Source organism: Numida meleagris, chromosome 1 (assembly GCF_002078875.1).
Source record: "Numida meleagris isolate 19003 breed g44 Domestic line chromosome 1, NumMel1.0, whole genome shotgun sequence".
Taxonomy (NCBI): domain Eukaryota; kingdom Metazoa; phylum Chordata; class Aves; order Galliformes; family Numididae; genus Numida; species Numida meleagris.
The window spans coordinates 126,237,690-126,252,270 of NC_034409.1; the positions used below are offsets into that span (position 1 = coordinate 126,237,690).

The 14,581-nt window shown below is 39.8% G+C and overlaps 2 protein-coding genes across 5 annotated transcripts in view; both read left to right on the top strand.

Moving 5' to 3' along the window:
• The window catches only part of LOC110405747 (arylsulfatase D-like), a 38,140-nt gene extending 24,246 nt beyond the window's left edge, over positions 1-13,894 (top strand). Inside the window, exon 12 of the mRNA XM_021411391.1 lies at positions 13,755-13,894. Within this exon, the coding sequence (XP_021267066.1) occupies positions 13,755-13,777 (23 nt within the window). The 3' untranslated portion in view covers positions 13,778-13,894. The remainder of the gene's footprint in view (positions 1-13,754) is intronic.
• Positions 70-13,899, top strand: LOC110405735 (arylsulfatase D-like). Of its 4 annotated transcripts, none has more exons than XM_021411336.1 (11): positions 70-193; positions 2,755-2,820; positions 5,113-5,262; positions 6,198-6,319; positions 7,247-7,369; positions 8,857-9,280; positions 10,206-10,342; positions 10,556-10,690; positions 12,037-12,199; positions 12,820-12,941; positions 13,410-13,899. In XM_021411336.1, exons 2-11 carry the CDS (start codon positions 2,774-2,776, stop codon positions 13,775-13,777), a joined length of 1,791 nt encoding a protein of 596 aa, XP_021267011.1. In that variant the 5' UTR covers positions 70-193; positions 2,755-2,773; the 3' UTR covers positions 13,778-13,899. The 4 variants fall into 4 exon arrangements, with proteins under 4 accessions (XP_021267011.1, XP_021267023.1, XP_021267017.1 ...); XM_021411348.1 differs by having other exon boundaries at positions 13,255-13,552; XM_021411342.1 differs by having other exon boundaries at positions 84-238.

Sequence of the window (14,581 nt, forward strand, 5' to 3'; positions counted from 1 at the left end):
AAAAAAAAAAAAAAAAAAAAAAGCCTCCGTTTAATCCTAGGGGTGGAGTTTTGCTTCCTCCCCTGGCAGGCTCTGACGCTCTCTTCCCGTCAGGCCAGTGAGTCTCGGGCCCCACAGCTCTGCTGGGCCTCTCAGCAGCCAGGCCTCGCAGGAGGAGGGGAGCTCACAGCCTCCACGGGCAGCGGCTCTGCAGGTATCCACTGCCTCTCAGACGGGCAAAAGGAGCGTGGGTGCAGCGGTCAGCAACAGTTGTTTTTCTTTCCTCCTTCATCCCTCACACCTAGCTCAGGGTTTGTGAGGATTTGGGGGTGAGGGGAAGGCTGTCTCCTTTCCTTATTGCTCTTGCAAGAGTGGCTGTGGCTTTGCAGTGGCATACAAGTGCAGTTTCCTCCAGGTTGCCTTTGTGTGATGCACACCACTCCAGCCATGGGGCTCCTTTTGCTGTTCCCTAAACTGTGTTTGTGTCCTCCCGTCCTGCCTCCAGTCCTCTGCCTTCCTGCATTGCTGTTCTCCCAGCTACAAGTATAGTGTGTGTGTGCCATAGGGGCAGCCCAAAGCCAGGAGGCACTGTGAGGGCACAGCAACTGGGGGCTGCCAACCATGAAGCAAAAATAACTCCCCCTATTTTATGATGTTGGTAGTATGGCTGTAGAGGCTGAATCTTCCCACCAACATTTCATCACATTTTCTTGCCGCACAACAGATGGCAGCAGAGGGGCAGTCTGATGCAGTGGTGCCTGACATGGAAGTGGGGATGAAGCAAAGGTGTGGAATTGAATTCCTCAGTTCCTCATTGACATTTGCTGAACATTTCTGGAGATCAAACAGTGGATGTGAGCACAGTGTGGTGGTGGGTGATGCATTTCAGCAGCAGTGACAGCAACAGTGGGTCACCTCTGTTGGCACAAGTTTTTAAGAGCACCTATTCATTGCTGGTGAAAACACATAGCTAATGGTGGTGACTGTGTTGAAGACTAGTGTTTTGTAGCTGGGAATTTGCTGTGCCAAATAGTGTTCTTGTGTTCCTTGTATCTATTGTAGTTTCCATGGAAATAAATAGGAAACATTACTTTTGAAACAACCTACATATATGCACGTATGTGTGTATATATAAATTAAAAGAGTGCTGGTACGGTTGTTTCCCTGCTCTGCCTGCTCCCAGCCCGTTGCCTGCTGCTCTCCTGAGCACCTAGCTGCCTGGAAGCTGTGCAAGGAAGCAAAGCAAGGCAGAACAGCATGTTGCATGGGTTTCTTCTAGAGCCACAGTGCATGCTGCAGGTCACATTCTACATTATAATATAGTGCTGAGTGCAATTAACCTGTTGTGTAGTATGGCATTACAGAAGGCAGAAAGCAAGCAGTTATTTTCACCTAAGAGTAAAGCAGCAGCATCCCTCTAACATCCTTAAGGAGGGGGTGTTACTTTCAGCTCTGGTGGGATACAAGAGGGTGTGGAGGTGGCCTCCCCAGTCTGGGGATGAGGGAGGTATATGAGATGTATTTTACTTTGATCAGTGCGTGTTGTGGTAATGGGCAGATATTTCTGAAGTGGAAGTTAGTCCTTTTTCTTCTCTATCAGACTTTAAGAAGGATAGACTTTAATATAGGAATATATTTAACGTGTGAAATATTCACTGCCTGGAGCTGAGCTGCAGTGAGGGAGGAAGGGGCTGATTTTCTTGCGGTTCTGGGATTTCAACTTGCTGTAGTCAAAGCTGAAGAAAAGTGGGGTGTGACAAGGTGCCTAGAAAAAGCTATATAAGCCCATTTGGAATTGTTACAAATCCATTTCAGTTAGGTCCCTCTAACTCAACCACTCAATAAACCAAGCTTTCAAGTTGAATGAATTGTATTCTAAGTTGGTTAAGCTTTTGTTAACGTTTGATAAATTTGGAGAAAGAAATGGTATGGCACTCATTTGTAATATGCACATGAAATACACTCTTTTCAGAAGAGAAGTAGTTCTGGATAATGCTTACAATTAAAAATGTTTAACAGAGTGAAATACATCCACGCAGAGTTGGGCTGGCCTATTCCTGCTGGCTTTACTTGAGCTCTTTCAGGTAGCTTGTAAAAAGAAGTCTTGTAGATGCTTGGGAAGATGCTATGAATTTTATCTGTAATGCCAAGAACTAGATGCTGGTTCACAGACACGTGGATGTATTTGTTGCTCTGTTCAAATTTTACTGTTAAATTTCATTTTACTGTTAAATTTCATCTGTCTTTCTGTGGAGCCCCATGAGTGGTTTCTTTACAGTACTTTATTTTCTTCCGTTTTAGGCATTCGGTGTCAATCATATTGCTCTTTGCTTGGAAGCGTTATAGCATAAATCACCTTGACTGCTGAAAACATATCCATACATTTGCATGCTCCACCTTCTAAATTCTGGCTCAGTCTCAGGAAAACTCATGAGCTAGAACCTTTGTTTTCTCTTCATGGATTTATGCATTAATTAATCTTCTGCCGTCTTTGTCTTGACTAAGCTCTTGTGTTCTTTCAGTATAAAACATCTTTTCTCACTCTTGAATTATGGTGGTATATTTTTTCCTACCCTGTCTCCAGTTTTTAAACTTCATGTTGAAAATAGTCACCTTTTGGTCAGAAAAACAGTACAATTCCTATCCATTCTTGTCTTTGAAGTAAAATCACCTCACTGATCTCCCTCTTGTGCACAGATAAAAGAATTGGCTGAGTTATATTTTTCCTCTAACATCATGGTAGTGACTGTACTCAATTTATTAACTTATTTTCAGGATTGCTGCCTACCAGGAGATGATTGCAGCCCTACCTTGCACAGCCCTTGCTGCCATTCTATTCAGGTGAATAAATTTCTGTCTCTTCCCTTCATGTGCTCATTTGTACTTGGCAGAATTAAAGATGCGTTGTTTGACTTGGCAAACCCCTTCTTTCCAAGCAGTCCAGGGTTCAAGTGAATCATTTTTCCAGAGCTTTGTTTTCTTTGTCTTTGTTCTCTTCCTTACGCCCACCTAGGAAATGTAACTCCATGAGAAATCATATCATTGTTGTTCTTTCTCACTTTTTTTGTTATTCCTCCTTGAATGTGAATTCCACAGTTTTATAATATGGTCTCTCCCTTTGTGCAGCCCCTTAGACCAATAATCTAGGGTGACAGGCTCCCATATAGATATAATTTCCTTGTGAAACTTTGTTGAAGGACCTGGCTTCTTGAACAGAAGTGTGCTATAATGTTATGGTGCTGTAATTCTTGAAGTGTCCACCAAAGATGAAAGTATCACCTTAGGAAATAGTTCCAAGGCAAGTACAGGAGTAAAACATTAACAGCGCTGTAGGTTTTTGAATATGTAATTGCCTGTGCCAGTGGTTTCTAACCTGTGCTTGGAAGATCATTGTGTGTCACTAAAGCTATGGGTGCTTATCTAGGGTGTAAATCTGTATTACATCTTGTAAATAAAAAGTGTACATAGTAGACTGTATTTTTGTAATGTTTTGCACTTTTCTGATTTGTTAGACAGATGTTGTACAATCACTTGATAATGCTAGCTGCCAAATGATTTTAGAACCATCTTGACTTATTTAATGTGTTACTGTTTTTAAACAATATATCTGTCCCAAATTGAATCCTCTGGCTATGCCTCTGTCATATCATCATTTCGAGAATCTAATGGGCAGTTTTACAGGTAGAAAAAGTTTATATATATATACATATATATATATATATGCATGTCTTGTATTCTTTCAACCTGATTGCTCTAACATTTTATCAGTTTATCAGTTTTGTAATGAAACATTCTTTCATTCTGCCTCCAAATATTGTTGAAAGATGATGCGTTGAGTTCTAAGCATGGTTTTGGGTTGTTTTTGTTGTTTTTGCTGTTTGCTTTTATAATGTACTGTAATGCTAACACCTTAGGGTTTGGCCATGAAACTATAACCAGTAGGTTACCTGAGATGGAATTTGTTCTTGACCCTATCTAAATCCACAAACAGGATTGCCACTGGGGTCAGCAAATATCCATGAAAACCAATGCCCAGAAAAACAAAATGCTAGGATGGGGCTGCAGACATAAGTAAAATAGATTTCATAATTTATTTTATTATCTGTCCTATCTATCTATGTCTATATCAGACAGATGGGAAGAAGTACTCTTGTCCTCAGCATGGAAAGAATGCCCAAGTGAGTGCTTTGGGGGGCTGCTTGTTTCCCGCATTCTGTCAAGACCTTCCCCCTGAATCTAACTGAATGCATTAGCACTCCAAAGGATTCATTATGCCAGTTCTATAACTTTTACAAGATCCTACATTAGCTAATAGGAAATACTCCTTTACTTAAAATGATTAATCCAAGTACAGAGATTAGAAATACCTGTGCTGTTTCTACAGCAAGATTTTATCACAACTCTGTAAATCACTGTTTTAACTGAGTAGTACACTGTGCAAAAAAAAAAGCTAGAACTTTGCTCTTGGGTGATTAAATTCCCATGGTAACCGTAGTTACTAATTGACAACTGGGAGTTCATTGTCTCTTCTGTTTACAGAAAATCCTGTATGCTGTGCTTGCCTGTTAGAGGTGATGGTTGCTTGTTCATTCAAAAACATGTTTTTCTATGTAAAATCTTACAACACAACCGAAAATCGTGGAGTGGTTTGCAGGAGGATTCTCAGCCTGTGCGAGAGACTGAGCTGCCCTCTGTCCATCAAAATTAGCACGTATTGCAGTAATTACATTGTGCAAGTTAAAAATCACTGTAAGACCAGGTCTTACTTGGATGAACATGTAGCTTCAAATGCTCTTAAGCGTATTTATGTAAGAAGTCTGGTATGTGTGTGTAAAAATGTAAATTCACTTTTTGCCAGATATTAAATGCAGTTGAGTTAGTTGAGTGGTGTTAGCATCTTGGAATGCCAGTACAAAGGCTACTGCAGCCTCTCTGACTACAGTGACGTGGCTGGTAGAGGTGCAAGAAGTGAAATCAGTAAAACTCTGCCCTTCTGCTTCCCACTGAAATTGAGACTGGGAAATGGGAGTTTTCCCACTGCTTTATCATACTGCCCAGCTGCTGCCAAAGGGTTCACATCCCTGTACCTCTCTCAGAGTCCCAGATGTAAGAAGTTACTTTGTTCTGTTTCAGGAGATACCTCCTAATGGTACTGACTTCATGTTTACTCTGGAACACGTTTGGCTTTAGTACAGCTGTGGACTCTAAACCCAACATACTTTTGTTCCTGGCTGATGATCTTGGCATCGGAGATGTAGGATGCTATGGGAACAATACAATGAGGTAAAAAAAATTCCTGGAAAAATATATTTTACACTACAGAATATCTATCCTGAGTAATTAAGCCTAACAAGAAAATAAGAAATGTTCTTAAGTCAAGGCACTAGTAATTCAGTCAGTGATGCATTAAAGTATTTGTTGTATCTTTTCACGTAGGAATGGGGCCTAAATAAACAATGTACTGTGAAAGGAAAAGAAATCATATTTTCATTTTGTTTTTCATTTCTGAGAGTTCCTTTCCTCCCACGTGCTAATTCTCCAATCACATATTTTAGTATTAAAAATTTTGCTCTCATTCTCTCTCATGAATTTCTTCATTCCATTTCATACACAGTTAAGCTTCTCTGCGCTTTTTCAGACTCCCTTTCACTCTTCCTGGTATTGTAGTCCATTTATCTGGGAGAGCTAGGCTCCCACAAAATTTAACTACGTAAAGTTACACGTAAAATGTTAAAATATAAGTTAAATGTAAAGTTGCATCACTCTGTTATGAAATAAGCATTGTGTTTAAAAGCATGGAACAGGAAGTCTTGCTTCCGGTAGCTTTAGATGCTCTGAGAGATTGGCTGAATGAACTCTGAAGTTAAGGATCCACTTGGGCTGAAAAAAAAAAAAAATGACCTGCAGGAGTTTTGGCATAGAAAAATATCACCCTCCTTTCCATTTCAGTTTTATTTTTAAACTAAAAATTACCAGCAATGCCTATGTTTCTTTTCAGTGTTGTCAAACCCACTCTTTGGCTGTGTCCTAAGAATGAATTCTCCAGTGGTTACAAGTCACTTTACCCATTGTATCAAGATTTGTTACTATACCAGTCCTGAAGTATATGGAGAATACCTGTTTGAGGAATTACTCTAAAACTCTCGTTTTTCTTGGTAATTTGTTAAAATAAGGTTCAGGTTACTTCACTTCTTTTAAAAACTGAAATTTTATTTTAGGACCCCAAACATTGACCGCCTAGCAAGAGAAGGAGTGAAGCTTACTCAGCACATTGCTGCAGCTCCGCTCTGCACTCCAAGCAGAGCAGCTTTTCTCACTGGCAGATACCCCATCAGATCAGGTTGGGCCCGTTCTGAATGACACATTTCTATGTACAGTGCTGAGGGACAATAATAGCCAATAAGAAGGAATGGAGGAGAATTCAACTAATTCCTCACCCTGAGTTAGAGAGTGCATAGCCAGTGTCTAATTTTCTATAAGTAACTTACGATCGGAAGCCATTGCCTCACCAACTGACATCAACTTACTTTAGAGGATTCAAGAAATCTTTATGATGAAAATAGATAGGTATAGAGAAGTGCCAAGAGTAGCATTTGTCATTTCTTTAGTACACCATAGCCTGGTCCGAACTGTTGGAATTCATTTTGATGGTGAAGGTTAGAGATAAGGTTGAAACGAGAGAAGTGTGGAAGTTCATAGCCAAGATAGCACAGAAAGTCACAGAACTCAAGTGACAATGGAATGCTGGATCCATTCACCACCTACCTGAGACACCTTTTGGAAGACTTAATAGATATCTCCCACCAGAAGTTATATAGGAAAATGAGGTGCTTACTTTAGGAGAGCTAAGTAGAAAATCAGTATGTTGGGAGAACTATATCTCACCTAACATTACACGACATCCCCCTGAGATAGGGAAATGCAATTGTTATCTCTCATTTTAGAGGCCAAATTATTGCAGTTACTCAGAAAGGCAGAAAAAAAGAACCTATAATATACTGTCCCCATCAATCAATTTTAAGCTTGATGGTAAATCTAGTGCTAAGCAGCATTTATTTTGAAAAATAACCCTTGAATACCTGAAACATTTAGATGTGCTGTTGTTAATGTGATGTGCCTACCTTTGAGATGCGCCTAAATTTACATCTAGTGAAGAACTCTGCTGGCTGGAGGTTAAGCACCTGACCTGGAGGCTGACAGGAGCATCCCAGCCTCTGCAAGCAGAGCACAAGAGGCTGTCAGGGATGACCTGAAGTATTTCTGTCAGGGATGGCTTCCAGCAACCGATACCGAGCACTGCAGTGGAATGCTGGGTCAGGAGGGCTTCCTGCAAATGAAACAACTTTTGCCAAACTTCTACAGCAACAAGGCTATACCACTGGGCTGATAGGTAAGTGAAAATGTTTTAGTATAAGTTTGAAGAATGATCTAATTATGTGAAGAGAATTAAGGCATTGTATTTGCTCCAAATGGTTCATGAACATGAATTCTCTCCAAAAGACTGAAGGGAGAAAACAGCACCTTGTAATTACAAAACTAAAAATACTGTGATCTAAAGAGTCTTAAGACAATACAAATATTTGTACAGGGCATGTGAAACAGGATGGATTAAAAACTGACCCATTATTGTTATAGGTGAGCATCTATTTTACTTGGCTTAAGGCTTTTGAATGGTTTGCCTACTGAGTTTTCTTAACTGTGTTATTTGTTCCAAATAAAACAATCTTTGAGTATTTCACCTGCCTTTCAGAGGCAAAAGGCAGAGAAACAAAAGAGGATAGAGAAAGAAAGGAATAAAGTCTGTACCCATAGAACAGGTGGTGAAGCACAAGTGCCTCGCAAGAGGTGCTGTGAGGTCCCAAAGAGGCACGGTACTGTGGCAGGTCCCTCAGAGGAAGCCAAGATAGAAAGATGTTAGAGAAGGTCTTTCCTGGAGCACTTGCCTTCCTGTCTCCGACATTGATCAGACCTCTACAGTTTCAATTTTCATCATTCTTTTGCTAAATACTCTAAAATGGACTGGCAAAGTATTTCTTCTCCCTTCTGTTCTCCTTTTATTACTGCTCAAGTGACAGATGCTTCTGCAATGGATCCTTTAGTATAAATTTATAGGTATATCCTTTAAAGCCAAGAAGTTCAACTGTGCCAAAACCATTGTCATCTCCAAGTTCTGGAAATAAATGTAGCTGTATTAAATTGAAAGATAATGAAGTAAAGTCTTCCTGGCTGAGTCTGTAATTACTTGGCAACCATATGGACAGGCACACCTCAGGGTTCTTTGGTCCAGCACATTTTATAAGCAGACAACAGCTTTTGTCTGCATGCTCTGTTTGGGAGACCGGGCAGGGATAGAATGAAAGACTGGTTTATACCTTTTTGTCCTTTTCACATTGAGTAGGGACAATGCCTAGGAAATCATCTTTCTGAGTCTGGTGATCAGAATGTTTGTTAACATTGGCCAAAAGTTTCCTGGATATTCTACTAAATTTGTAACATGTTAAAAAAAGTTGCAAGTAAAGCAACTGAAAGTTAGGAAGGTATATCAAGGCAGCTGGTGATTTAGAGACCATGGTCCCCTGATCTTCACTGAAAGGCAATTGAAATCCCATCCTTAAGTAACCTTCATCACTTCAGTAGCTGGACTGACTGTCTTGCAGATTTCTCTGTTTATCGCATGACTATTTGGGGTTTGCACATTAGGACACAACATTTACCCATTGAGCACTGACTTCATCCTGCCTCCTTGTGCACTTTGATGCTCTATTGAAAAGGGAGCAATTCACCAAATTCCCAAGCAAGTGCTTGCAGTGCTACCTGCACGTCTGTTCAAGTTGTCTACTTAAATGTTCTAATTTTTCCATGCTTTAAAACCTTCAGGAAAATGGCATCAAGGCGTAAACTGTGAATCCTTCAGTGATCATTGTCACCATCCTCTAAATCATGGGTTTGACTACTTTTATGGCATGCCTTTTACACTTATAAACAACTGTCAAGAAAACAAACCTCCAGAGCTGGATGTAGCTTTTCAAGCCAAGCTTTGGCTGTACAGTCAGATAATTACCCTTGCTGTGCTCACTGTTGCTGCTGGAAAACTAACTGGTTTGGTTTCCATCCGCTGGAAGATAATTGCCTGTTTTACTTCGGTGGGCTGCCTTTTCTTCATTTCATGGTATTCCAGTTATGGCTTTGTGCAGTATTGGAACTGCATCCTGATGAGGAACCATGATATCACCGAGCAGCCGATGAGGTTAGAGAGGACTGCTTCCCTCATGCTGAAGGAGGCAGTGTCATTTATCAAAAGGTAAATGATTCTCTGTAGTTTTCTTTAAAAGTGGGAGGAGGCTCTAGGCTCTTGGAATAGGGTATTTTTTTCCAGTATAGCTATAGCTGTATCTTTATAACTTTTCAAAATTTATATCCAAGTTTTTTTATTTAGAAATTTAAATTTTAATTGCAACTGCCCACATGGAAAGTGACAACAAGTAAGATGACTTTTCATCAAATGATACATAAACATCTCACTGTACACTGTAATCTGTAAATAATAAATTTGTTCCATTATCAACCAGCTAATTTTTACATGTCACTCTGCAAGCCTCATTTGTGCTTTTTCTTGTAATGCTTATAAAACATCAGATAAAAGGGGAATGGTGCACGAAATTATTTCATGTGAAAATCTCAAAACACTTAACTCCATTTTCATGTCATTCGAACACTTGAGAAGGAAGCTGAGTAACGGCATCCATTTACTACTAACTTCAAGTTCCTCATTGTCCTATGCAGCCCTCGATTAATGTTTCTGTGTGCCAGATGTCTTTCTGTAAAACAGGGAGAGTAACTATTCTTTTCTTAAAAGAATATGTAAACAAATATACTGAAAAACTTTAATGGCCATCTTAGAAAAGCCATGTAAATCTTAAGGTATATATAAGGCTATTTCCAATTGCATGTAATTAAAAAAAGCATCAGAGACATGCAAGTGATTCTTAAAATCACTGTGCAAATGCTATGCCTGTTTACACATTGGAATTTGAAAATAATGTGGCTGAAAATGATCTGTCTTGTCTACATTTTATGCAAGAAAGAAACAATTAACAAAGATCAGTGGGGTTGCATTGTATGTGGGTACAGTATAGACCTATTGTTTGTGTCTGTGCATTGATGAATATGAAAACTTTCAAAATATTTCAAATGCATAACAAAAATTATGCTTCTTTGTTTTTAAGAAACAGACACGGACCATTCCTTCTCTTTGTTTCCTTTCTTCATGTGCACACACCTCTCTTCACCACAGTGAAATTTCTTGGGAAAAGCCAGCATGGTTTGTATGGAGACAATGTAGAAGAAATGGACTGGATGGTGGGTAAGTATTCTTGGTGAGGGATTTGTTTCAGATATACATATCTGTGTGTTTTAAAGCAGGAGAAGTAATAAAGCCAAGGTATCCACAGCAATCTATGCTGCTAAAACCTTCTCAGAGAACAATGCAAAAGATCATTATCAAAATATTACACATGTGGATTGATCTTTCTAACTGCTTAATTGGAACCTTGCTGTCTCTCTTCTTAAATTTAAGGCAAAATTTTAGATCTGCTTGACAAGGAAGGTTTGAAAAATCATACGTTCACATACTTTGCCTCTGATCATGGAGGACACTTGGAAGCTCAGGATGGTTCTGCCCAGATGGGTGGCTGGAATGGCATTTATAAAGGTAGGAAATGAAGTATGGCTTTACATGTAGGCTAGAAACAGAAACATAATGATATAGCCTGCATGAAGTTATTAAGACTAGAGTGAGTTGTTTTGTTTTCTAGCTTGAAATACACGTGACATACAGATGTGCATTAATCTTAAAGTTACCTTTTCTTTCAGTAAAATGTTAGCATTATTACCCATCTCATTGATAATGGTATTATATAGTTTGATACCTGTAAACTGTTCTCAAGTGAAAGGTACTGAATAAAATGTTCTAGATCCCTTTAAAACTCTACTTTTCTCCCTGCAAGACCCCACATAGAACTGTTCCTGATTTACTTGTTTCTTTTTCTCGTTATTTCCAGAAATCATTGCTGCCCACCTATTTGATATGAAATAGGGTAAGGACGCATCGTGCCATGACTTGCAGCAACAGTTTAGCCCCTGTATGCTTTTATACTCTATGTAAATCAGTGATTGGCGTAAGACCCAAATGACTTCGGTGATACATGAAGACCTCACTCACTACCACCTGCTTTTTGTGCTGTGAATTATGCTTCAGCCTCCTGAGCAGTGCAGTAGATTTTTAAAGCCACAAGATACGCAATCATTGCACTTTCTCCCACCTGCCCCAGCAGCTTTGAATCATTAGACTCCTCCTGTGTCCTGTCATGAGCATGTGCTTGAACGGGACTCAGGGTTTAGGCTCTGTTACCACCAGTGAACCATCCACTTATTGCCCAATCTTCTCATGTTTTTATTTTCCTAAAAGTTTCCTCCAATTACAAACCTTCTTGAGCTTTTCTGCAGGGCACAGCAGTGGGCAAAGACATGGAATTTTGGCTCCCATGTGGTGGATGTTTTGATGCTGAGCAATGGTTGCTAGCTCTTAGGGAAGGTCTTACTTATAGTACGTTTGTCCTCCATCTCATTCCTTATTTCCTATCTAGTATCAAGATGCTGTATGATGTTAGGATATGTTAGTAGCAAGCTGGGTAAAGGTGTTTTGCTGTCATTTTACGTAGCATGTATATGATTCGATTTCATAGTTTGATTTTTTGCTTCTGAGTTCAGAGATGTTGCATTAGGAAAGTCAGATCCAAATCTCAATTTGAAAAATAGAAAAGATGTTTAAGGCATATGGAAATATTTCAGTGTTAAGAATATATATTTTTGAAGGGAATTGATGGCTACAAAGAGAAATATTTTTTACAGCTGTTTCTTAAGGTAAGATACTAATTCTTAAGTACTGTGTAGGTTTAAACAGAATATCAGGTATTTCTTCAAGTCTTGTGACTGCTGCCTCTGTGTTCCTTGTGAGTTTGCCTCTGAAATGTTGTATGTTGTTTAATTTTACTGCAGGTGGAAAAGGCATGGGAGGTTGGGAAGGAGGGATCCGTGTGCCAGGAGTATTCAGGTGGCCAGGAGTGTTACCTGCAGGCACAGTTATCAATGAACCTACGAGTCTGATGGACATTTTTCCCACAGTTGTTCATCTGGCTGGAGGCATATTGCCACAGGACAGGTATGGAGATATTTTCAACAGGAGAAATTGATAGGAGAGCTATCAACTAAATAATTTCAGGGTTTATTTTATCATCCAAGGAGATACCCCAAATATTCCTAGTCTCAAGCCTAATCTGAGATTTTAAACTCAAAAGCAACCCTCTCCCCCCCCTTCCCCATACACACCTGGATATGCCACAGGTATGCATGTAGTCAGAGGACTTGGTCATTTCAAAGCAAAGTTCAGCATCACTCAGGAAAGAATTGGTGGCTGAGGTTGTTTTGGTACTAAGTTACCAGAGCTATGGGCACATACAGATTCCTCCTGAAAACATTAAACCCATACTTGTCCAAAAGATTTCTGTAAGCCTCTTTGAAATTTGCTATATGTAAACAATTATGAGATCAGTATCAATTTTTCTGAGTAAAGGATATTATTACAGTAGACCAAACACTAAATATTGTGTATGTATTACTAACTGGAATGAGTTTACCCAGCTACTTTGAAAATAACTAATTAACTCAATACATAAATAAAAAAATCTACGGATTTAAAATGTTGGCCTAACAATCTGCTGGCTGTGATAATATGCAGTCAACTCTGTCAGGTTTGTCCCCTCTGAATACACATTACATTAGGGTGATCGACGGACGAAACTTGATGCCTTTACTCCAAGGAAGAACTCAAAGATCAGAGCACAAATTCCTCTTTCACTATTGTGGATCCTACTTGCATGCAGTGCGGTGGCACCAAAAGGACAGTAAGTGTAAATGTTCCATGTTAACTACGGTATATGAGATTTCTTCTCTTGATAGCTTTCTTGCTATATGACAGATCTCTTGCATGATGATGTTTATCTGTACTGATCTCTAAGATTCTTGAAATTGTTAGGCATGATATATCAGTAATTTTTGCTAGCTGGAGCTGTCTTACAGCTAAGAAATACTTGCAAGTGAGAAAGGAAATGCATTATAGGAAGTGGGATGGGGAAATAGAGGCTGGCTGCCTACTACTACATTTGAAGCTTGATATTGTTTTCTTCATATTTTTACTGTTTTCTTCTTCAAACTCAGTACTCAGTGCAGAGAATCTTATTTGTGGTGATGGGAAAGCCAAGGTCTGTGACAAGAGGTCTCCTTAGTACTCAGCTATACAACCATTACTTGAAGACAATTCATCTTTTCCTCTGCTGTCTTGTAGTCGTGCCATAAGATTTCTTTCCTGGCAGATGGAGCTGTCTGGAAGGCTCATTATGTGACTCCAGTCTTTCATCCAGCTGGGGCTGGAGCTTGTTATGGAAAAGGAATTTGCCCATGTTTTGGGGAAGGTGTGACCCGTCATGACCCTCCACTGCTGTTTGACCTCTCGCGAGACCCTTCTGAGACCCAGCCTCTGTCAGCTGACACCGAGCCCCTCTTTGACACTGTAATAGAGCGGATTGGGAGAGCCGTTGAAGAGCACCGCAGGACGCTGACTCCAGTCCCGCAGCAGCTCTCCTTGTACAACGTCATCTGGAAGCCGTGGCTGCAGCCCTGCTGTGGGACGTTCCCATTCTGCTGGTGTGATAAGGAAGGTGACAGCACACAGAGTTTGTGAGGTGGATGACTATCATGTCCTGTGGCACTGAGTCCTTTGCTGACCAAGCTTTCAGAAAATAATCATGTCCTTTGTCTTGCAAGCTAAGTGAATGAAAATAAAGAAAAGTAATGTTGAGTATAGATTTACCCTTTTGTTCTTCACCATGAAACAAAGGTCTAAGGAAATCCTCTCCATTGTGGTAAAGGACTTGAGTGGAGACAGCTTTTTACAGGTTTAGCTCTAAGAGACAGCTGTAGAGGGATATGCCTAAACTCTGCCTATTTTATGCCTGCTCAAGCAGGACAATTTGGAGAATTCTGAAGAGACCCTAGTGTACAGTGCTGACTTAGATTAATCTCTGTATGTTTGCAATTGTGCGCCTGTGGTCTGTGATTCATGAGCATTCTCTATCCAACATAGCAGTTTGTCATTACTGGTTTCTGCATTTTTCCATCATCTTTGCTAAAGTATTATTGAGATGTTGAGCGATTGTGATTTTGTCAGGGATGGTTCTCAAGCAGCTTTACTTGAGTGACAGTAACCTACATCACAAAAAAGCATGAAGTTGGAAATGCTGAAGTCCTGTATAACACTGCAGTGGTGACAAAAAAGAGAGGAGCATTTTGCTCTTCAGTAAGAGGTCCTGGTGCATATAATTTTGGCACACAGCAGTTTTATTGTGTAAAAGTTGCCAATAAAAATGTTTTGGATAAATAGCATTGACTGTTTCAAAGTCAGTTAGCAAAATGTGGTCTTCCGGAGGCACATAGGAATTAATGTTTAAAATATTTGGCAGTAGTATACTTATATTTACAAACCATA